The sequence below is a fragment of the Dendrobates tinctorius genome, unplaced genomic scaffold, assembly GCF_039654945.1.
Source record: "Dendrobates tinctorius isolate UK_male_01 unplaced genomic scaffold, ASM3965494v1 ptg000086l, whole genome shotgun sequence".
Lineage (NCBI taxonomy): Eukaryota > Metazoa > Chordata > Amphibia > Anura > Dendrobatidae > Dendrobates > Dendrobates tinctorius.
The window spans coordinates 65,055,724-65,080,854 of NW_027361754.1; the positions used below are offsets into that span (position 1 = coordinate 65,055,724).

General features: G+C 46.2%; 1 protein-coding gene across 1 annotated transcript in view; it reads right to left on the bottom strand.

Moving 5' to 3' along the window:
* Positions 1-25,131, bottom strand: part of ILVBL (ilvB acetolactate synthase like) — a 115,640-nt gene that overhangs the window by 41,670 nt on the left and 48,839 nt on the right. Inside the window, exon 11 of the mRNA XM_073585506.1 lies at positions 11,942-12,056. Within this exon, the coding sequence (XP_073441607.1) occupies positions 11,942-12,056 (115 nt within the window). The remainder of the gene's footprint in view (positions 1-11,941; positions 12,057-25,131) is intronic.

A 25,131-nucleotide genomic window follows, 5' to 3' on the forward strand; every position in this document is an offset into this window, starting at 1 on the left:
TCTCCCGAAGGTCAGGTCAGACGTAGAGGCTAGATCTAATCTATAGTACCTAAAAAAGGTCGAAGGTGATGACCAGGTGGCCGCCTTACAGATTTGTTCTATTGGTACCTCAGATCTTTCAGCCCATGAGGTCGCCATTGCCCTTGTGGAATGAGCTCTCAGCCCCTCCGGGATGGTATTTCCACTGGACGAGTATGCCAGGGCAATCGCATCCCTTATCCACCTTGCCAGAGTACTCTTGGATGCCTTGAGCCCCTTCCGAGGACCCTGGAAACATACAAAGAGAGAGCCTTCCTTCCTACATTTTTTGGTGGCCTCTAAGTACTGTACTAGGCACCTTTTAACATCTAAAGTGTTGAATTGTTCTTCCCCCTTATTTTTTGGATTTGGGCAGAAGGAAGGAAGGACTACCTCTTGGGACCTGTGGAAATGTGATGATACTTTAGGTAGATAGGCCGGGTCAGGTTTTAGGATGACTATCCTCTAGAATTTTTGTAAAAGGTGGCCCTGCTGATAAGGCTTGAATATTGCTCACTCTTCGAGCTGATGTTAGTGCCACCAGAAGCACCGTTTCAAGTGATAGGATTTTTAGGGGTGCCGAGTAAATTATTTCGAACTGAGGGCCTGTCAGTGTTGAAAGTACAAGATTCAGGTCCCACGACGGTAACCTTTGACTAGCTATTGGCCTAGATCTGGTTACGGCCTTAATAAACCGTGCTACCCAGGGGTCACCTGCCACATCATGGTTATAGAGGGTGCCTAACGCCGCTATTTGTACTTTTAATGTGTTGACCGCCAGACCCTGTTCTAGGCCCTTTTGTAGAAATTCTAGGATTTTATCAATCTGAACCCCGTCCTGAACCTTTGCCCTAGAAGTGGATAGGAATTTTTTCCATGTTCTGCTGTAAGCTCTCATGGTAACCGGTTCCCTAGTTTTTTGTAGTGTAGTTATCAGGTTCTCTGAGAATCCCGTCCCTCATCAGTGCCCTCTCAAATTCCATGCTGTTAAATGGAGGTTCGGTGCCTGAGGATGTAACACTGGGCCCTGCGATAGCAGGTCCGGGAGATCCGGTAGGATCCATGAGTCGGTTACTGAGAGCATTCTTAGCCAGGAAAACCAGGTTCTTTTGGGCCAGAAAGGGGCCATCAGTATCATTCTTGCCCCGTCCTCCCTGACTTTCTTTAGGACCGCTGGAATGAGCATGATTGGGGGAAAGGCATATGTTAGACTCTGTGTCCATGGGAGCATAAACGCATCCAGAGTTAGAGGATTCCCCCTGGGATCTAGGGAGCAGAAGGTGTCTACTTTTTTGTTTGTGAAATCGGCAAACAAATCTATGTCTGGGGGTCCCCCACATTTCTACAATCAGCCGAAAAATGGACCACTTTAGTACCCATTCCCCCTGTCGTAATTGGGTGCGGCTCAGAAAGTCTTTGATTCTCTGTACCCCGGATGTGTAGGGCTGTCAGAGATAGCAGGTTTGCCTCTGCCAGTTTGAGGATTTTGGTGGATGTGTCCATTAGGGCTTGGGACCTGGTTCCCCCCTGATGATTTATATAGGCCACTGTGACTCGATTGTCCGAAAGAATGCGGACATGGTGATTCTGGATCAGGGGTAGGAAGTGTGTCAGTGCATAGCCTACTGCTAGAAGCTCTTTTTGATTTGAGGAGGCTTTTAGTTCTTGATCTCCCCATACGTTCTGAGTCACCTCGTTGTTCATGTGTGCTCCCCATCCCCTGGGACTGGCATCTCTTGTCACTGTGTGTTATATTTGTTACCCAGGGGATCCCTTTGGACAGATTTTCCTGGTTTCCCCACCAAGCTAGGGAATGAATAGTTCTTGAATTTAGGGTAATTCGACCCTCTAGGTGTCCCCCTATTGCTGCCTGGTTGGCTAATACGTCCCACTGGAGATCTCTCGTGTGTAACTGAGCCCATTGAACTGCTGGCAGGCAGGCGGATAGGGAACCCAGCAGTGACATAGCCTTCCTTAGTGTCATAGAGGGATTTTGGATTGCTCTCGCTGTAATTTGAGCGATTTTCTCCTTTTTGTGGTCTGGGAGGCGACACTCCTGAATGTTTGAGTCTAGTGTTAGGCCCAAGAATTCTTGTACCCTGCTGGGCTCCAATCTTGATTTTTTTAGATTTAGAAGCCAGCCTAGGCCTTGAAGAGTGTCCATCACCCAGTCCCTCTGTTCTCTGCATTTTTGAGCCAAGCTGCCTGTTATTAGGGAATCGTCTAGATACAGGATTATTATTATGTCTTGTTCCCTTATATGAGCCATTATTTCCGCTATTATTTTGGTGAATACCCACGGGGCTATCGATATTCCGAACGGCAGGGCTCTGTACTGGAATTCTTTCACTTTGCCCTTTATTGAGATGGCTAACCGGAGATATTTTCTGGAGTCTTTGTGGATAGGGACGTGATAATAGGCGTCGCTGAGATCTAACACCGTCATGTAGCAGTTTGGGAACAGGACTTTGGTGGTGGACCTGATCGACTCCATTTTGAAGCTCTGATTCCTGACGTATTCGTTTAGCTTTTTCAGATTTATAATCGTTCGAAAGGTGCCGTCCGGTTTGGTTATTAGAAAAAGAGGGGAGTAGAACCATCTGCCCATATCCTGCAGGGGAACCTCCTGGAGGACTCCTTTTTTTACTAGGCCTAGGACCTCGCTTTCTAGCGCTTCCTGTTCTCGCGTACTGGATCTCAGCGGTGTTGTTACATACTTTTGAGGTGGGAGAGAGAGAAAGTCTATTCTTAGGCCCTCCTGGATTAGGTTTACTATCCATGGGTTGTTTGAAATTCTTCTCCAGGCTGGGAGAAAAAGGGTTAACCTTCCCCCCACCCTGGGCGTACTGTCACTTGGAGGGCTTTTTGTCTCGGGGAGAGTTATTAAAGAAGAACCCTCTCTCTCTTCTTTTGTCATCCCACTTTTGTTCCCTCGGTGGTCTCCTCTGAAAAAACCTTCTATTTCGAAAGGGCCTCTTAAATGCTGCTGGCCCTAAATTTGGGAATCCTTTCTTCTTGTCTCCTGCTTTCTGGAGGATGTCATCTAACGTCTCCCCTAAAAGGAATTTCCCTTCACAGGGGATTGAACATAATTTCATTTTGGTCTGTAGGTCTCCTGGCCAACTTTTAAGCCATAGTGTCCTTCGGGCCACGTTTGAAAGTGCTGCTCTCTTGGACGATAGCCTGACTGAATCGGCCGATGAGTCCGCTAGGAATGCAGCCACTCCCCTTATTACTGGGATAGAATCTAAGATCTTATCTCTTGGTGTCCCTTCCCTCAGCTGTTTCTCAAGTTGGTCCACCCATACCATTAGGGCTCTTGAGGTACATGTCGCCGCTATTGCTGGCCTGAGGTTACCGCCTGCCGACTCCCATGCCCCCTTTAGAAAGGTATCCTCCTTTTTATCTAGGGGGTCCCTGAGGGTGCCCATGTCCTCAAAGGGAAGGGCGAATTTCTTTGAGGCTTTAGCGACTGCTACATCGAGTTTCGGGGCTTTAACCCAAGACGTAGATGCCTCCTCCTCAAAGGGATATTTTCTTTTAAGGAAAGGGACTGTAATATTTTTCCTGTCTGGCTTGTCCCATTCTTTTTTGATTAGGCCCTTGACAATTTCGTTAAGCGGAAATACTCTCTGTTTTTTCTGGACTAGTCCGCCGAACATTATGTCCTGAACTGTTTTATCTGGCCTAGGGTCCAATACCCCCATGGTAGATCTTACAGCTTTTACTAGTCTGTCTACCTCTTCTAGGGGAAAACAGTGACGCCCTCCTGTTTCCTCGTCTGAGGATGAGGAGCCTGATTCCGAGGTTTTAGACGTGATCTCTCCCGACGTGGAAGAGTCTGACTGGGAGGGTTCTATCGTGTCTTTCTTCCTCGTTTTATCCCTATGCTTAAGGGACACAAGGGCACTCTGAACCTCTGATTTAATTGCAGCCCTTAGGTCGGATGCGAAATCCGGAGTCTCCTGACAAAGAATTTCTTTTGTGCAAGACTCACATAGTTTTTTCTCCCATGATACAGGTAGGGGTCTAGCGCAAGTGGGGCATTTCCTGTTCTTTTTTGCCTTCTTCTTTCCCTAATAAGGGAGAGAGGAATTGTATTACACGGGTGAACATTCACGAAGATCACTTACCCCCAAGAGGTGCGCGGCTGCAGGTACCGGTTCGGGAGATGGAGTCAGGTCCTGTATAGGCTGATCTCCTGGTGGCGATTTGCTCCTTGCCGCTGACGTACTACACCGTGTGGAGTGACTGCTGGAACGGCCCTCTCTGTTTTGTTCCTTTTGTCGGTGGTGATGTTGGTGGTGCTGCTGCTGCTTGAGCTGCTGCCTGGCATGCTGCTCCTGTTGGTGGTCGCTATCCTCCATTATTAGGATTGCTTCCAGCCAGGAGTTTCTGTACCCACCATTTTTAAAGTTGCTGCCCGCGAGACGTCACCGCTCCCATCCTGCCTCGCGCTGGTCGGGGAGCGCGCTCCTGCGCATGATTCAGGGACCCGGAAGCTGCTCCTCTACTTCCGGGGCAGCACTTCCCCCCCCGCTTACCCGACAGCCCGTATCGGCCTCGGGCACCATTCCTGCTGCGACAGGGGCCTCTCCGCTGCCGAACACCGGACAGGCTGGCCCTGGATACGGACTAATTTGATACACAGGTACCGTACTGTGGGTCCCCCCGTCAGGGACAGGAACCCAACTGAAGGCGGAGGAGCGGTACCGCCCTTTTTGTCTGTAGGTTCCTGTCCCTGAAGGGCGGATCCCCTCTCTCCGTGGTGCTGTCATGGGTGAGAGAGAAAGAGAGATGGCAAGAGAGACTGTTGCCCCGACAGGGAGGCTGGCGAGCAGTCAGCCACTAGTCATTGGCTAGGGAGAAAGATTTTTCTTTGTTTGTAGAAAGGGATCTAAATGACCTCTCCTGAGGACTATCAGACCCGCGGGAACAGGCAGCACCGGTGGCCAACAGAGAAGGATTTCTAGCCCAAACTGTTTGACCAGCTTATAGAAAACGGACCAACGACGCCATCTTGGCGGTGGGTCCATGAGTCTGAAAGAAGGCTTCGGCCTGGCGCCTAAATTTTGGACAACGCAAGGGAAAACAAACAATCCTGTATCCAGAAGACACCTGGTCTCATGCCCGCTCGATGCGAACAGCTGAAAAGCAGTCTGAAGGCCCCGGCATAGGCGGCCATCTATACTGGCGAGTAACCAGAGAATAACGCTAAGAATCACTGAACGGAAAATGTGAGAGACCTATGTCCCACAGATCCGAAACTTCTATAGGAGGGTCCTTACATTGCTGCTTGGGCCTATGGTAAGGAAAAAGGTCAGGGAACCTGTTGGGCGCAGTCCGCTTTCCCATTGTCTGAAGCCTAATGACCTACTGATGGTGATGATATGGCTGATAGCACAACGCAGCTAGCCACATTCAAAGAGGGAAGAGCGCTGTTCCAAGGTCTACAGGACGGAGCCACAGATACTCCATCTGACGGACCGAGGGCTGTTAATCGATGATCTATCCGGCCAGGATAAAAGGGTTCTAGATGCCAGTCGAAGTGCTTGCGGGCTATGAAGGGAGGTTCAGCTCAAGGGGGGAGGCCTCACTTCTAGAGGTCTTTCACAGTAAGTTATGTGACCCATCATTTCCTGAGCCAGTTGGCTATAACACGAGTCTCCGGATGAATGATAAACGCCGTTTCAGGGCATAATAGGATGCTGAGTGATCCGGTACAAGACCGGAGTCCTTGTCAACCACCAGTGTCTGGATGACTTCCTTAGAAAACAAATTCTGTGTCTTCCAGAAAGCAAACCTGTGGAGCGAGAGATTAAACTCACTGGAGTGAAAAAAAACTTGAATAATCGGGTAACTACTACGAATCCGATATCTAGACGCCTGTACGTTTCTCGATAGCTTGCGGCCCCTGCTAGCCGACACAGCTCCTGTGTAGGAAAGAATCTATCTTTGCCAATCAAGCAAACGCTAGGATCCGCAGGGGCGTCCCAGAAGTGTTAAATCTCTTTGGCCAGAGAGGCCATGGATTGCGCCAGTAACGAAACCCACTTAGGGGGGCTAGGTATGCTGAATCACAGGGCTCATGGGAGGCCTGAACCGAGGGCTTTAACTGAAGTATTATTTTCCTTAAGCCAGTAACTTAACCATTCAGCCAACAGATCTACTGCCTAGAGGAAACGGTGCGTGCCATCCCTGTGCAGGGTATCATACCATTTCTAGTGTATGTGCTGCCAAGGCAAGCACTCTATCCCAGAGGGCACTATCCATTCTGAATGCTTTAGGGATAAGCATGTATGAGTCAGTAACAAAGCCCATGTAGGGAAGGACTAATATATTTATATATATTTAGATATACAGTACAGACCAAAAGTTTGGACATACCTTCTCATTCAAAGAGTTTTCTTTATTTTCATGACTATGAAAATTGTAGATTCACTCTGAAGGCATGAAAACTATGAATTAACACATGTGGAATTATATAATTAACAAAAAAGTGTGAAACAACTGAAAATATGTCTTATATTCTAGGTTCTTCAAAGTATCCACCTTTTGCTTTGATTACTGCTTTGCACACTCTTGGCATTCCCAGGAGTTCCCAGAGATGCTTAGCACTTGTTGGCCCTTTTGCCTTCACTCTGCGGTCCAGCTCACCCCAAACCATCTCGATTGGGTTCAGGTCTGGTGACTGTGGAGGCCAGGTCATCTGGCGTAGCACCCCATCACTCTCCTTCTTGGTCAAATAGCCTTTAGGCTAGTTTCACACTAGCGGTTTTTTGCACTGCGCCTCGTGCGCATACCAAACGCATGCAAAAAATAGCATCATGCGTTCTGCATGCGTTTGCTGTTTTTTTGCACATGCTATTTAACCAGTTTGTCACCATGTTAACTGAAAAAACGCATGCGTGCGCATGTCCTAGCGCACGCGTGCGTTCCCACAGACTGTAATGCTGTTTTTTGCACATTCCGTGCGCATACGGTTTTTTGAGACAGGTCGGACGGACCAAAAATGCAACAGGTTGCGTTCGGGGTGCCTAGGCGCACACTACAAAAAAACGCATGCGCACGAAAACGCATAAGAACGCGTGCATGCGCTAGACCATGCACACCCATCTAATAAATAAAGCTCAAGTGTGTGTATTGTGAGGCAGCGCTGTCATTTACTTGGGGAATTCTCGCTTGGCAGCGAACAAAACACATCCGGCACGGGTTTTCCATCAAACATAGCAGTCCATGCGGTTTATTATGCAGCATAAACCAATAGAAGCAATCAACAAAACTTCACGTAAACAGCAGAGCGTCCGTTATAGCTTCCCTCTGTAAACCCAGTGTTCACACAGATTGCTCAATGTCCAGCACACAGGCTCTCTTAGCCTCACTTATCTCACCCACGTCAGGGTCTCCACATGGTTCCGTCAGTCAGGCTGCAGACGTCCATATCACTCCAGGGAACTTTCAGGCTCTGGCAGCCATTGCACACAGCCACACACAGGCTGTAAGCCAGGAGACAATCCTGCGCACGGGACCTTCCGCTCTGGACCAACCAGGTCCCTGCATTCAACCCTTGTGACTCACCCCCGCCACATTATATTGTTCATGGCCACGCCCACTGGGTCACATGACTGACCTCATCACAGGTCCTTCAGGCATTTTCACACTCTTTGCAACCGTGCTTTTAACACACCCCCTGTGTGGGTTTGTAGGTAACCAGGCCCCCCCAACTCTCTACCTGGAGACTTCTCCCTTACCCATTGAAACAACACCTCAGCAATATCATTGCTGATCAATACGCATACCTAAGTCTCCATCTCAAGGCCACACACCTTGAGATACATAACCATCCTTCAGGATTCTGCAACTCATCCGTTCTCTTGGGACATCCACACAGCGCCCCCTAGCGGACACAGTAGTTACTACACCACAGTAAGTATGTATGTATGTATGTATGTATGTCCGGGATTGGCATCCGCACTGTCGCAGCTACAGCCACAAAATTTGGCACAGTCACACGTCTGGACCCCGAGAGTATCATAGGCTATGTTGTGAGACGAAATTTTAACCCCGCGCGTTCCAATTCACCAAACAATTTTGCCCCTATCTACATAATGGGGAAAGTGTGTGTGTATCAAGCCCCGCCCCTCATTATGATGTCATAATGGTTGCCATGGCGACGCTGATGCCATCATAGGTTGCAAGCCCCGCCGCTCATTAGATGTCATAATAGTTGACTATGGGATGGAGGATGTGTAATGGGTATATGGGCATGGGACTATGGGATGGAGGATATGCATGATGGGTATATGGGCACTGGACTATGGGATGGAGGATTTGTTATGGGTATATGGGCACTGGACTATGGGATGGAGGATATGTATGACGGGTATATGGGCACGGGACTATGGGATGGCGGATATCTATGATGGGTATATGGGCACGGGACTATGGGATTGCGGATATGTATGATGGGTATATGGGCACTGGACTATGGGATGGAGAATGTGTGATGGGTATATGGGCACTCGACTATGGGATGGCGAATATGTATGATGGGTATATGGGCCTGGGACTATGGGATGGAGGATGTGTGATGGGTATAAGGGCATGGGACTATGGAATGGAGGATGTGTGATGGGTATATGGGCACTCGACTATGGGATGGAGGATATGTATGATGGGTATATGGGATCGTGGATATGTATGATGGGTATATGGGTACGGGACTATGGGATGGAGGATAATTATAATTTGCTGTAACTAACCACAGTTAGTTACTATGCCCGGGCAGCGCCGGGCTCTTCAGCTAGTGTTAAATATAGGGGAGCAATGCGCATACGCACGATAGCGCACAAGGCACAGTGCTAAAAACCTCAAGTGTGAAACCAGCCTTACACAGCCTGGAGGTGTGTTTGAGGTCATTGTCCTGTTGAAAAATAATTGATGGTCCAACTAAACGCAAACCGGATGGAATAAAATGCCCCTGCAAGATGCTGTGGTAGGTATGCTGGTTCAGTATGCCTTCAATTTTAAATAAATCCCCAACAGTGTCACCAGCAAAGCACCCCCCACACCATCACACCTCCTCCTCCATGCTTCACGGTGGGAACCAGGCATGTAGAGTCCATCCGTTCACCTTTTCTGCGTTGCACAAAGACACAGTGGTTGGAACCAAAGATCTCATATTTGGACTCATCAGACCAAAGCACAGATTTCCACTGGTCTACTGTCCATTCGTTGTGTTCTTTAGCCCAAACAAGTCTCTTCTGCTTGTTTCCTGTCCTTAGCAGTGGTTTCCTAGCAGTTATTTTACCATGAAGGCCTGCTGCACAAAGTCTCCTCTTAACAGTTGTTGTAGAGATGTGTCTGCTGCTAGAACTCTGTGTGGCATTGACCTGGTCTCTAATCTGAGCTGCTGTTAACCTGCAATTTCTGAGGCTGGTGTCTCGGATGAACTTATCCTCCGCAGCAGAGGTGACTCTTGGTCTTCCTTTCCTGGGGCGGTCCTCATATGAGCAAGTTTCTTTGTAGCGCTTGATGGTTTTTGCCACTGCACTTGGGGACACTTTCAAAGTTTTCCCAATTTTTCGGACTGACTGACCTTCATTTCTTAAAGTAATGATGGCCACTCATTTTTCTTTACTTAGCTGCTTTTTTCTTGCCATAATACAAATTCTAACAGTCTATTCAGTAGGACTATCAGCTGTGTATCCACCAGACTTCTGCACAAAACAACTGATGGTCCCAACCCCAATTATAAGGCAAGAAAACCCACTTATTAAACCTGACAGGGCACACCTGTTAAGTGAAAACCATTTCCGGTGACTTCCTCTTGAAGCTCATCAAGAGAATGCCAAGAGTGTGCAAAGCAGTAATCAAAGCAAAACGTGGCTACTTTGAAGAACCTAGAATATAAGACATTTTCAGTTGTTTCACACTTTTTTGTTAATTATATAATTCCACATGTGTTAATTCATAGTTTTGATGCCTTCAGAGTGAATCTACAATTTCCATAGTCATGCAAATAAAGAAAACTCTTTGAATGAGAAGGTGTGTCCAAACTTTTGGTCTGTACGTATACATAGGGTGCTGTCCAGGATTTACCCCAGTGCAGAAGCTCCATGAAAGGGGTTCTCCGCTGAGTCAGTACAGTAGCGGTGGAGGGCCCTAGACTGCGTTGGGGATTTTGCAGAATTAATAATTCTGCGTCCGATGGCAACACAGACTGAACGGTCACAATAGCCCGTGATGAGGTGCGGCTGCACTCTGGTCAGCGGAACAGTCACTGTATAAGGGAAAGGCAGGAAGGAAGTAAGGATGGACAGCCATCCTTGCCATGGGAAAAAGGCAGAAACTCCTTTACCTAGGTCCTCTGCGCTGTACTGGATCAGCTGTTGCAGTTTAATTGAGACTACCTCAGCCGCGGCGGGGGAAGAGGACCGCAGTCAGGACGGCGGCTGTGAACGGTCGCGGCCAGCAGTGAAGACGACAGCAGCGGTGGCCAGGCTAAGAAGGCAGGGGGAATTTGAGAGGCAGGCGCAAGGTAATAAAACCTTGTGGAGTAGGCCGGGTGCCTATCCCCCCAGGGCCCGGTTTAAAGGGCAGGTGCTGCATCCGGAGTCCCCCGACAAGTTCAGAGGTGTCGAGTCTCCAGAAATATGGCCGCCGAGAGCTTGATGAGCACTTCTCGTTACAATTGAGAAGCGCCGAATAAGAGGTGTGGACTGGCGACGCATGAGGGCGGATCCTGTGAGGATGCGGCCTATAGAGGAAAATGGCCGTCGAGAACTTGATGAGCGCTTCTCGTTCCAAACGAGAGGCACCTACATGGGGGGAGCCGACGAAGAGGGGGGCGGAGTTTTCCGGGATGTGGCCTACGCTGTTGAAAAGCCGAGGGCTAAATTTTTGGCTTAGGCCGGCGTGCACCTAAAGGTGCATCTGAGGAAATAAATTTTTGCCGCGGAACCTCTGTAATCCTCTCCAGTCCCTGCTGGTATCGCGACCTACTGAACGCCGCTACAGGGCCCTCCTGCCACAAAATAACCCCCGAATCTTCCGGATCCTGCAGGTGTTACCGGAACCAGGGTGTCGGGTCCTATGGATTTCCAGAGCCCGAAGCTGTTGACGGGGGGAGAGGCATGGGTTTCGGACTCCTTACACAGTCGCCAGTTACTGAGGTGAGCTGCGGCACTGCTTGGACGGTGCAGGGCACGCTCTATCCACGATTCCTTTGACAAGGAGGTGGAGAGGAATCGTCCACCTCCTTGCATCATCCGCTTTAACAGTGGTGGTGCAGTAGGGGCTGCTCGGACGCCATAGACGGGGCCTCTGGGGTCAATCCTTTAGGATGGGAATAGGCTGGTTGTCCGGCATAGGTCTGGCTGCGGCAGGGGATATATGAAGGCGACTCTCCATGTGTTCGTCCGTCTGCTGGTGCGGGGAGATTGGTGCCCTTCGAAGGACTCGTCGCCCTTGAATCAGCTCAGGCATCCCACGTTGCAAGAAAGGATACGCGGAGGGACTCTTGCACGTGCTCGCCTGTTGCTGGTTTTGGAGAAATCGGAGCCTTGAAAGCTTCCGTTGCCCCTGTCATCCATGTGAAAAAATAAAAAAAATGACAAAAAGTAAATAAATGGTCTAAAGACCAGACCAGTGTGCTTCCTACTGACACTAAGCAAGAACTGGTTCACTGGAAGCCAGCAGGAGGGTGTATACCGCGGAGGAGGAGCTAACTTTTTTGTCTCAACTTAGTGTCAGCCTCCTAGTGGCAAGCAGCATAACACCCATGGTCTGTGTCCCCCAATGAGGCGAAGGAGAAATCCAACAAATGTTTTCTCATCCCACAAAATAGATACTTTATATTAGTACTTAAAGTGTAAGAATATGATTCACTCGTGCATTTCCATCTGTAAGGGTGATACATTACTCATTTGCCTTCTCTTTACTGATGTCTCCAGCTTTAAGGCCTTCTGTCCAGTCTGAGGGACATGTGTACCCGCGGAGCCCTTCTGCAAGGCTACCTATGAATGATCCAGCATCTCCTAAAACAGAAAAAGGGTCTGAGAAACGTCTGCTGCGAATATAGTTATTTCCATACAAGAAATGGCTTTTAGCATAGCCACATGGTATTTAAGAATCTCACACTTCTCGGTAATTGAAGAGAAACTGCTATTTTGCCATGTGCCTACTCTCAAAGATGATCTATTATTTGCTTTAAAAAACGGAATTGAGTATCTTGTAAAATTCCCTGAGCCTCACTTAATCTGCCGCTCTTTTCTATTTTGCGATACGTCACTACATTGTGGAGATATTCACATTTTTTTCTTTTCGAACGCAGTATATGAAATCTCTGCTTGTAGTCCAACTGGGCATTTCTTTAAAGTCTTCTAAGGGTACGTTCACTTTCACCTCACCCTCCAAGACTCTTAAGATAACAACCCGGTAGCATCTGAGACAGCTGCAGAGTTGTAATTGGCAGTGTCTGGGATGGAGGGATGACGACCACAGAGAAAACTCTGAAGAAACATCCAGTTGAACCATCAAGCAGAGATTTCACATAGTGCTCCAAAAGCAACAAATGTGAATATCTCTGCAATGGAACGACGCAGTGTTAAACGGAAAAGTGCAGCAGAATCAGGAGAGCGCATGGATTTTTACAAAGTATTATTTCGATTTTTTAAAGCAAGTGACAGATTTTTAAAAAATATAGGGTTAATATTTTACTATTTAAAGGGAATCTGTCACCTCATTTTTGCCCAGATGTGGCCACCGCCATCAGGGGCTTATCTACAGCATTCTATAATGCTGTAGATAAGGCCCCAATGTAACCTGAAAGATAAGAAAAACGAGTTAGGTTATATTCACCCCGGGGTCGGGTCTGGTCCGGTCCGGCACCTCCCATCTTTTAGCGATGATGTCCTCCTCCTTACTTCTGCCACAGCTCCTGCGCAGGCGTACTTACTTTGCCCTGTTAACGGCAGAGCAGAGTACTGCAGTGCGCAGGCGCCGTGAAAAGTCAGAGAGGTCCGACGCCTGCGCACTGCAGTACTTTACTCTGCCCTCAACAGGGCAGATAAAGTACACCTGCACAGGAGCCGTGGCAGAAGTAAGAAGGAGAACGTCATCGCTAGAAGATGGGAGGCACCGGACCGCGACACCCATTGGATCCGACCCCGGGATGAGTATAACCTAACTCGTTTTTCTTATCTTTCAGGTTACATCGGGGGCTTATCTACAGCATTACAGAATGTTGTAGATAAGCCCCTGATGGCTGTAGCCACAGCTCATAGGACAAAAATGGGGTGACAGATTCCCTTTAACATAGGGCCGAATGCAGACAGACCTAAATCTGGGTCCATAATACAAACTACTGTGTGTCTCTGTGTGGTTCTGTCACGTTATTAAATATTTTTTTTTGTTTTTAATTTGTTTATTAAACCATAGACAGGATATACAACATACAAACTAGCAAATGATGAGAAATACCATATAAAGCGTATATGTTTCACATAGCATTAATTTCAAGCAGTTTGTGTATACCGGTTGGTTACAGAGTAAAACATAATGTCAATTATCTTACATAGTCTGCATGGTATTATTCAAATAATAAAGCCTGTCAAACCTCTAAACCATTACTATAACTACAAAACAACAACTATTTGCAGCCTGTATCCACATAATTAGTTCTTTATCCTGCGATATCTCCATCCTACAAAGTGAGATGAGAGGAATTCCAAACCTCTCCCATATCTTCTCAAATTTACCCGGGCACCCTCTGTTTTGGTACAGCGTACGCTCGTATGGTATATTCGAGTTTCCCAATTCAATCCAGGCCCTAAGGGAGATACCCGGACTTCCCATCCATCGCAGTGCCAGTACCTTTCGTGCCATAAACAACGTCTCCCGCAATAAAATCCCCGTATAGTGTCCCCATGTCTCGTCGTCCTACACCCCAATCAGACAAACTAGTGGCTCAAGGGGAACCGGAATTTGCACCAGGGAAATTAATGATGTCACCTCCTTCCAATAATGTGCTATCACTGGACACTGCCAGATCATGTGGATAAAGTCTGCATCTAATGAATGACATCTCAGACATTCCGAAGATTGGAATCGGCCCATCTTAAAAAGTCGAGTCGGAGTCAAATATGATTGGTTTATAATGCATAGTTGTATCATTCTGTTATTAATGGACAGAGACACCTTAGTTGGTGACTCCAGGATTTCCTCCCACTCCTCTCCCTGTGTATCAGGGATGAGCCTTTCCCACTTCCCTTTAACCGAGCATATGGAGGATTCCGCCCCTACTGACAGCATGTATGTGTATAGAGAGAAGACGAGACCCTGGGGACCCTGCGATTTGAGAATGCCTATCAAGGGTAGAGACGAGATAGCATTATTCACACCCACATATCTCATTTGCGATTGAAAGGCTGACCTCAATTGCATATATCGGAAGAACTGCAACCTCGGAACATCGCATTTAGCTTGTAATTATTCAAAAGATAATAGTGTACCGCAGTCACATAAATCCCCTATCATGGTAACATTGTACTGAGACCAGAATTCGGCAGACAGGTGGACAAGTAGTACCGGAAAATAACTATTGTTCCATAAGGGCATCTCAGCTATGATATCTCCAAATCCAACCACCCTCTTAATCTGTTTCCACACTAATCTTGCCAGACGAAGCATGGGTAACAGATGTGGAACATTTATTTTCTCCAACTCCAAAAAACCCAATGGGCAGTCAGCAAATGGCTTTCAGAGTTAGGAAGAAGATTACCGGGCATCCATTTATTTATAGCTCTGGCCTATCCAGCCAGATAGTACAGAAAAAAATCTGGCAGTGCTGCCCCCCCCCCCCCTTTTTGGCCTTTGTAGGGTGGACAGCTTGAGTTTTGGCCTGGTTTCCCCCATACAAAGGATGTAATCTGGGAGTTCAAATTGGTAAAGAAAGACTTAGGCACCACCACAGCACTATGTTGGAGAAAGTAGCTGAGCTTAGGGAGTAGTATCATTTTATTTAAGTTAATGAGTCCGGCTACAGACAGCGGGAGTTTGCTCCAGATCGCAAATTTGACTTTAACCATCTCCAGCAGTGGATATATATTAAATTGCAGACCAAACGTGAGATATGAAGGCCCAGATATTTAAAGTGTGATACAGTAGGCAGCAAGGAGAGAGTCTCAAGTCGTGGCATCGGGGTATGGGAAAGAGGCATCAGAGCAGACTTCTCCCAATTTATATACAGGCCGGAATATTTACTGAATTTGTTTATAGTGGCAATCACCCCTGTCAGTGTCTCCTCCGCTCTATCCATAAATATTACCATGTCGTCAGCATATAGGCCTATGGTATCTACCCGATCTGCTATCTCTATGCCCATAATATTAGGGGAAGTTCTTATGCGAATTGCCAGTGCCTCTATTGCAAGCGCAAAGAGGGCCGGGGAAAGGGGAAACCCCTGGCGAGCAGGGCTGTGGAGTCGGAGCTCATTTTGGTGGAGTCGGAATAAAATGGTCAGACTCCTAAAATATATAATAAATTGGGTACAGTAGTTCAATGCAGAATGTGCTGAATATTTTTTCATAGGAGTTTGGGAAAGTTATGAAATGTCCTATAAATGGCTGTTCTATTCCTGATCTAAGGCTACATTCACACACAGCGTTTTTGCTGCGTGTTTTGAGGATACGTTTTTCAGCTGCAAAAGCAGATCAGCTTTTTAAAAAACCGCATCACCTGAAAGGTTTTTGAGCTCATAGATAATGTTTTCAATAGCAAAAGCAGATTAGAAATCTGCTCTATCCATTTATCCATATCTGTCTATCCATATCTTATCTCTACCAAAAAGAATGAAAGCTGGGTAGCACACAGACTAACACTCCTTTTTTTTTTTTTTTTTTTAGCACCAGTCAGGTACACCTCATAGCTGCCCAAAAGCACGCCCAGGACAGGCATTGCTCGTCTTCAGTAACACATCATCATCAATTGATAGTTGGAATAAATAGACTGCATTCACCACATCTTAAGGTGCAGGCTTTATTTTCATTAATATCCAGCCAGGACAGCGCCATTCCCGCCGTATCAAAAAAGTGCGTTTCTCCATTCACATCAATCCGCAGTCTAGCAGGGTACATCATGGAATATGTCACCTGTAAGTCACGTAGGCGTTTTTTAATCTCAATAAATTGCGCCCTTTTACGCTGCACCTCCAGGGAAAAATCAGGGAAAATGGAGACTTTCCTCCCATTAATAGCAAGTTCCTTAATGTCTCTGGATCTGCGCAGGATAGCATCTCTATCTTTAAAGTGTAGGAGCTTAAGCAAGATGGGACGCGGGGGTGCTCCCGGCGGGGGGGCACGCGTAGGGACCCTGTGTGCTCTCTCAATAGTAAAGAATGGGGACAAAACATCTTTACCAAAGGTGTCCATTAGCCATTTTTCAAAAAAGCCAAGTGAGTCAGTCCCCTCCGTCCTCTCCGGAACCCCCACCAGTCGCAGATTACTTCTACGGGAGCGGTTCTCTAAATCATCCACCTTGTTCAGTAGTATTGTAATATTTTGCGTGGCTTTTCCCAGCTCCCGTGTTATTGGTGGCAATTTATCCTCCGTCGCACCAACACGCTCCTCCAGTTCCCCCACCCTGGCAGTCACCCCTCGCAGCTCTTGTTTAATACAGGCCATGTCCTTGGTGACAATCTCCATTTGATTACTTAGAGTGGCCAGTGTGGTATTGCAGGAGTTAATTGCTGCGAGGATTTCTCCCAGTGTGGGCTCAGCAGTCACAGACTCCGGCTGCTCCCCATCCCCCACTCCTTCCTCCTCCAGCACAGGCCCCTGTGTCTGCACATGTTGGGCTGAAGGGGGGCCCAGTTTACTCACTGTTCCCTCCCTGGAGAGATGATCCTCCAGCTCCACGCTGCATCCAGCGTCTGCCTCAGTCTGTGCACTGGGCGATCGAGCAGCAGCAGGAGGCACCCTTGCATATCGTTCCAGCCTGCCAGCAGCTCCCATCGCTCCACTACCAGCCGACTTGTTGTTTGCTGGTGCCATCCTGGATGTAGCAGAGGCGCGCCCCGGCGTCTCCTTATCTTTTTTACTGCTGCGGTTCGACATGGCCCAAGGATCCTCCGCTGTCTAAACGCCCAGGGAGATATTGCAGCCCTCCAGGTCAGTGGGACTCGTCAGCAGTGCCGGTAATCAGGATTTATTGTCGGATCCGGGCAGGAGCTCTCTCACTCCACGTCCTCCCTACATGAGGTCCAGGCCACGCCCCGCAGGCTTTATTTTCAAGTGTAGGGGTGTGCAGTATAAGGTTCTGCAGCAGCTGAGGTGTGCAGTATGAGATTCTGCGGAACAGTATGAGGTTCTGCCCCCCCCCCCCAGTTTTGATCCTGGCTAAAACCATTTCTTACAGATATGGCGAACCCTCAGGTAACCCCAAATGAAGGTCAATGGACACAGGTGGCTGAATTGAAGGAATTGCTTAATCACCTATTTACCGTGACTAAAAAATTACAAGCTGAGGATTTAACTCCTGGCATTTTCATAAGGGAGTGGAAGAACTTGCTATTTTGCCTGTCCCAAAGAGGAGATTTAATCGCAGATGGCATTTCTGCTTCAATGAAACGGAGAGAGACAAAGCTATTGGAAAATAAAATTTTTCTGGCAGCTGTTTATGTGGACCCAAGTCATCGTATATTGCTTGATGATCAACAGCTTGCTAAAGGAAAAGAAGCTCTGACTGAGGTAGCAGTTAGGATGAGTGGCCTACAGGAGGACTGCCAGGTGCAAGAAGACTTGGGTCCTGACAGTGCTACTGCTGCCATATCTTCATCCTCATCAGATGAGGAGTTTGACATGATATGGAGTAGGCAAAGCGTTGCTGCAAGGAAAAAGATTTCACTCTGTCTCCTATAGCAAGCAGATTGACCATATTTCATCAAAATGTTTCACTTGCTCTCAAAGAAAAAGAAAAATTCAACCATTCATCAAAACTGACCGTGCATGAGGCAATTCCTTTATACTTGGAAATTGTTAGAGATGTTGCCCATGTGGTTACGGCTTTGCCTCCAACCCAAGTTAGTGTAGAGAGGTTGTTCTCTGGCCTTAAGATTATTAGGTCAGATTTTAGGTCATCTATGAAGGAGGATCTGATGGAGGTAATTCTATTTCGTAGAACAAATTCATAGACTGCACAAATGTTATTTAGTATGTTTTTGTTGACAACTGTTTTTTGCCACTTACATAGTTTATTACATAGTATATATATATATATATATATATATATATATATATATATATATATCGATATTACATAGTGTATTACATATTTACAATTTATTACAGTTTTTGTGTTCTAAAGTTGTATTCCAATAAATATATATTATGTTCTATCTAAATGTCTTGATTATTGTATCATAAAAATGATTACATGTCTGATGTTCACATTGTACTACAATACATTTTTCACTTAAATATAAGCAATATATGTTGGAGTCGGAGTCGTGTAGTCGGAGTCGGTGGAAGGGAAATTGAGGAGTCGGAGTCGCAGGTTTGGCTTACCGACTCCACAGCCCTGCTGGCGAGTCCCCCTGTGTAGAGAAAAGGACTCAGATATGGAACCGTTTACGATGACACGGTCTTTAGGTTTCATATATAATGTACTAACCCATTTTAGGAACCTATCCCCAAATCCATATTTTTGCAAGCATGCGTGGAGGAAGGGCCACTCAAGGGAATCAAAGGCCTTGGCTGCATCCAACGATGCCAATGCCCACTTATTGTCCGGCATCAAGGAGCTATATTGGACCACCAACTGGACCCGCGTAATATTAATGTAGGTGCTTTTAACAGGCATAAAGCCGGTCTGGTCAGGGTGTATAAGTTCCAAAATGATTGAGTTCAGCCTGGTAGCCAAGATTTTCGTAAAAATTTTATAATCCACATTTACTAAAAATATGGGGCGATAAGATCCACAATCTAAAGGGTCTTTCCCCTCCTTCTTAAGCACTATTATATTAGCTTCGTAAAAGGACTCCGGCATGACCTCCCCCCCCCCCCCAAAACACCGACAACAAAGGTGGCGCCAAAATCTCCCGGTATTTCCTGTACAACTCGATAAGAAACCCATCCGGTCCAGGGGCCTTCCCAGAGGCCATATCCCTCAAGGCATCTTCTATCTCTTCCAAAGTGAATTCAGCGTCCATAAAGGCCCGCTGAGAAGTACTCAATGAGGGAAATGTTATATCTGATAGGTAGTCTAGACACCCCTGGCTATCAATGTCATTTTTAGAGTTGTACAGTGAACTATAACAATCATGAAAACAATTGGATACAATTGGATACCAACATACTGTCTAAGTTACGGATCTGTAACATTGTGTTAGTTGTATTGTGCTGACGCACCCAATAAGCCAAAAATTTACTGGACTGGTTCCCTAGTTCAAAGTAGGATTGGCGAGTAAAGAATAGTTTACGTTTGGATTTAGAGTCTATGGGTTGAGTATATAATCTTTGGGCAGTCAACCACTCCACTCTATTGCCACTAGTTTGATCAGATATGCAAGCAGCCTCTGAATCCTTCAAACGTTGCTCCATCTCGTCATCCTCCCCCAACGTCACCTGTTTTATGTAGGAAATTGTAGAAGATAAGCAACCCCTCAATTACGCCTTAAGGGCGTCCCAAAATAAGTTGACATTCCGGGGCTCGGGGTGGGAAGAGATGAAGCTATGCAATTGGTCAATCGTTCTGTCAGGTGACTTTACCAACTTCAGCCAGAAAGGATTTAATTTCCATATTATCCTACCACTTGGTGGGCCATTTTTAAGTTTAAGAATGACCGGACTATGATCTGAAATCCCTCTACTACCATGCTCAATGTTATCTACCTACATTGCCAGACCGCTGGATCCAAAAATGTAATCTATGCGAGATAAGGAACGCTTAGTGGATGAATGGCAAGTATATTCCCTCATCTCGGGGTGGCGCGTTCTCCATAGGTCTAGCCATCCACTACCTTCTATAAACCAGGGCTGTGGAGTCGGTAAGCCAAACCTGCGACTCAGACTCCTCAATTTCCCTTACACCGACTCCCACATATATTGCTTATATTTAAGTGAAAAATTTATTGTAGTACAATGTGAACACCAGACATTTAATCATTTCTATGATCCAATAATCAAAATATTTAGATAGATATTATGTTCTATTTATTGGAATACAACTTTAGAACACAAAAAACTGTAATAAATTGTAAATATGTAATACACTGTATAATATTGATTACATACATACGGTACAGACCAAAGTTTGGACACCTTCTCATTCAAAGAGTTTTCTTTATTTTCATGACTATGAAAATTGTAGATTCACTCTGAAGGCATCAAAACAATGAATTAACACATGTGGAATTATATAATTAACAAAAAAGTGTGAAACAACTGAAAATATGTCATTCTAGGTTCTTCAAAGTAGCGACCTTTTGCTTTGATTACTGCTTTGCACACTCTTGGTATTCTCTTGATGAGCTTCAAGAGGTAGTCACTGGAAATGGTCTTCCAACAGTCTTGAAGCAGTTCCCAGAGATGCTTAGCACTTGTTGGCCCTTTTGCCTTCACTCTGCGGTCCAGCTCACCCCAAACCATCTCGACTGGGTTCAGGTTTGGTGACTGTGGAGGCCAGGTCATCTGGCATAGCACCCCATCACTCTCCTTCTTGGTCACACTTTTTTGTTAAGCATATAATTCCACATGTGTTAATTCATAGTTTTGATGCCTTCAGAGTGAATCTACAATTTTCATAGTCATGAAAATAAAGAAAACGCTTTGATTGAGAAGGTGTGTCCAAACTTTTGGTCTGTACTGTGTGTACGTATATATATATATATATATATATATATATATATATATATATATATATATATATATATATATATATATATATATACACACACACATACATACACACACATATACATACACACACACACATATACACACACACATACATACACACAGTATATATATATACTGTATGTATACAGTTGGGCAAAAAAGTATTTAGTCAGTCAGCAATAGTGCAAGTTCCACCACTTAAAAAGATGAGAGGCGTCTGTAATTTACATCATAGGTAGACCTCAACTATGGGAGACAAACTGAGAAAAAGTCTTCCCAGCCTGGTGCAGGGCTACAATTTTGTTTCTGGTGTCCTTTGACAGCTCTTTGGTCTTCACCATAGTGGAGTTTGGAGTCAGACTGTTTGAGGGTGTGCACAGGTGTCTTTTTATACTGATAACAAGTTTAAACAGGTGCCATTACTACAGGTAATGAGTGGAGGAAAGAGGAGACTCTTAAAGAAGAAGTTACTGGTCTGTGAGAGCCAGAAATCTTGATTGCTTGTTTCTGACCAAATACTTATTTTCCACCATAATATGCAAATAAAATGAAAAAAAAACAGACAATGTGATTTTCTGGATTTTTTTTTCTCAGTTTGTCTCCCATAGTTGAGGTCTACCTATGATGTAAATTACAGACGCCTCTCATCTTTTTAAGTGGTGGAACTTGCACTATTGCTGACTGACTAAATACTTTTTTGCCCCACTGTATATATTATATATACACACACATACATACACTGTGACTTATCTCGGCTAAGATAAAGCCTAGATCCTCAGGCTACATTCACACTATGGGCGTAGCCAGGATCAAAATTAAGGGGGGGGGGCAGAACCTCATACTGTTCTGTTCTGCAGAATTTCATACTGCACACCTCAGCTGCTGCAGAACCTCATACTTCACACCCCTACACTTGAAAAAAAAGCCTGCACCTTAAGAAGATGTGGTGATGAATGCAGTCTATTTATTCCAACTATCAGTTGATGTTACTGAAGGCAAGCAATGCCTGTCCTGGGCGTCCTTTTGGGCAGCTATGAGGTGTACCTGACTGGTGCTATAAAAAAGGAGTGTTAGTCTGTGTGCTATCCGGCTTTCATTCTTTTTGGTACAGATATGATATGGATAGACAGATATGGATAAATGGATATATAGATAGAGCAGATTTCTAATCTGCTTTTGCTATTGAAAACATTAGCTATGAGCTCAAAAACCTTTCAGGTGATGCAGTTTTTTAAAAAGCTGAACTGCTTTTGCAACTGAAAAACGTATACTCAAAAAACGCAGGAAAAACGCTGAGTGTGAATGTAGCCTTAGATCAGGAATAGAAGTGTCATTTATAGGACATTTCATAACTTTCCCAAATTCCTATGAAAAAATATTCAGCACATTCTGCATTGAACTACTGTACCCAATTTATTATATATTTTAGGAGTCAGGGTCGGTCCATTTTATACCGACTCCAACTCCACCAAAATGAGCACTGACTCCGACTCCACAACTCCGACTCCACAGCCCTGCTATAAACTGTGACAGTTGGGATGTAGCTGTTGACGGGGTCCCACTCTGCATCCCATCATCCAGTCTCAATCTATCAAGGTGACCATTCATAACCAGATTAAAGTCCCCCATACAAATGACATCTGCGTCCGGATAATTCAGAGCAAAACTCTATGCCTACTGGAGAATTGACGTACCAGCTGGAGGGGATTATAAACACACAAAATAACATATTTCCTAGAGTTGATCAGTGCATACACAAATATGAAACGCCCCTCATTGTCTCTCCGGGCCTCCCGGACCTCCCATCTAACGTCCCTGTGTATTAGTAGTGCGACTCCCCTGGAATAGCTGGTGTGAAATGCGTGTATGGACCTCTGAACCCACGTTTTTTGTACGTTCCGAGCTGTATCTCTGGTCAGGTGCGTCTCGACCAGAGCCACAATGTGAGGGTGATAGTGCCTGATTTGTGAGAATACATACTTTAATCTTTTTCCGGGGGGGTTTGATACCCCTCACATTCCATGTCATGCATATTAATTAAGAACCCATCTCCACTTATCTGGACATGTTGGGTATCAATGCCCGAGTAGGATTCAGGGACATCACATTGATAACAGGACTTCCATTGGCTGCGACTTTTACCTAAGTAACAATTAAAGCTAAAACTAAAGCTTTTGAAAAAAAGAAAACAAAACATAAATCTAACCGTATAGGAGCAAGGTCCCGCGCCCCTATTGAAAAGTAAACAAGGGGATACTATCACTGAACGCAGTGTCCGGTATTGTTGATATCTGGGTGCTCGCCAGGAGAGCTCCAATTAAGCCTGTAGTTAAAGGATCCAGATGAAAGTAGGCGCATTAGGATTCCTTTGCAGGAGATCCTTTATGGGACCGCAGCCACTCGGTAGCCTCCATTGGATCCGTGAAAAAACACAGAGGAACCCCCGTGGACAATCCGAAGTCGAGCCGGATAAATCATTGAGTATACAATGTTCCTTTCCTTGAGCCGTTTCTTGATGTCGATGAATTGTGCGCGTTGCTTCTGGAGTTCCATGGAGAATCCGGGAAGATTGAGATCACAGCATTGTAGAACTTGATGGGACTCTTTTGTCTTGCAAGGCGTAGAATGGTGTCTCTATCTTTACAGTTGAGGAGACGTGCTAGGAAGGGTCTAGTTGGGCCTCCCGGAGGCAGAGACTTTGTGGGAACTCTGTGGGCCCTCTCAACAGCGAACACTGAGGAGAATTCATCTTCCAGAGAGGCCTTAAGCCAGCCCTCCAGGAACTGCTCAGGGTGCTGACCTTCTGAGCGTTCTGGCAGACCGATAACACGGATGTTATTCCGACGAATTCTGTTCTCTAGGTCGTCTGCCTTCTGTTTCCAGGCGTTTACAAAGCCCGCTACCTTGGTTAACTTGGCCTCCATAGGCGTAATGGTATCCTCCACCTGGGACACTTGTCTCCACCTCTGTGATGCGTCCCCTCATGGCCTGCATATCTTGACGGAGTTTCCCTACCTCAGTGTAGTCACCCTCTATTTTCTCCGTCAGGAATGACCTAGTGAGGGAGATAGCCTGCATCAACTGTTCAGATGCCTGTTTAAGAGTCATTTCTTCCTGCTCAGTCTCCTCTCCACCCCCTGAGGGACGATTTTTACGCTGAGGTTGTGAGGAGTTATTTCTTAGAGAACGCGCACTCTCAGAAGGGTCGGGTCTGACAAATTCCTTTAGTTTTTCTGCTGCCGTCGATCCTTTAGATCGATTCATGGTTAAGAGCAGTGAGATACACCAGGGTAACTAGAAATGTGTAGTCCAGGATTCCTTCCACTGCAATTATATACACAGCAGGAACCAGGTTTACTAGTTGCGGCCTGGGAGCAGAATATGTGCAGATGGAAACACCATATCACTGAGGCTTCTTATGGCGAGGGGGGAGAGATCACAATCAGAGACAGCAGTGGTGGGAGGGAGAGCAATTTCTCCCACAGTAATGTCACCAACAGGCCAGCGAGTCTATTAGTAAGAGGGGGGGGGGGGTAATGCAGGGCCCATTTTTTCAGGCCACTCACCGCATATCCCCCCGATTCCGCAGGATACAGGTCGCTGCCCGGTGATGTTGCAGCGCTGGAAGCTGGATGCCGCCGCTCCGTCTGATAAAGCGCGCATCCAAGATGACCGCCACCTCGTGTGGGCCCCACCGTCCGCCCCGGTTTCCAGGTCTCAAGCTCACCGGAGCCATCCTGCGCCCTCCTGCGGAGCTCCAGGGGGGGGGGGTCCCGGTACCCACGGGCACCAAGCGCTGCCAGGTATGTCGCGGTAGACAAGAGGTAAATGCAGGATAGAGGCAGGATGGTCAGGAGCTCTTGTAAGCGCGCGTCTGTCCTCCTCAGCTACATAGCCACGCCCCCCACGTTATTAATAAATTTATGGAACCTTCTGTGAAACATACACAATTTAATTTATTCATGGTCTTCAATGTTTAATTATAAATTTGGTATAATATTTTTGGTATAATCACATATCCTATGGATAGGAAATAACACACTTATCAATTGGACCCTCACCAGTCTGCAGAACCCTGCATGATCCATTCATTCTCTATAGGACTGTCGGACAGATCTGGGTTTATGGGAGTACCACCAATGGTCGGTCCAACAGCGATCAATAAGTCATCATCTATCGGAAAAAGCCCTGTACATTTCTATTCTCAAGCCAGAAAAAA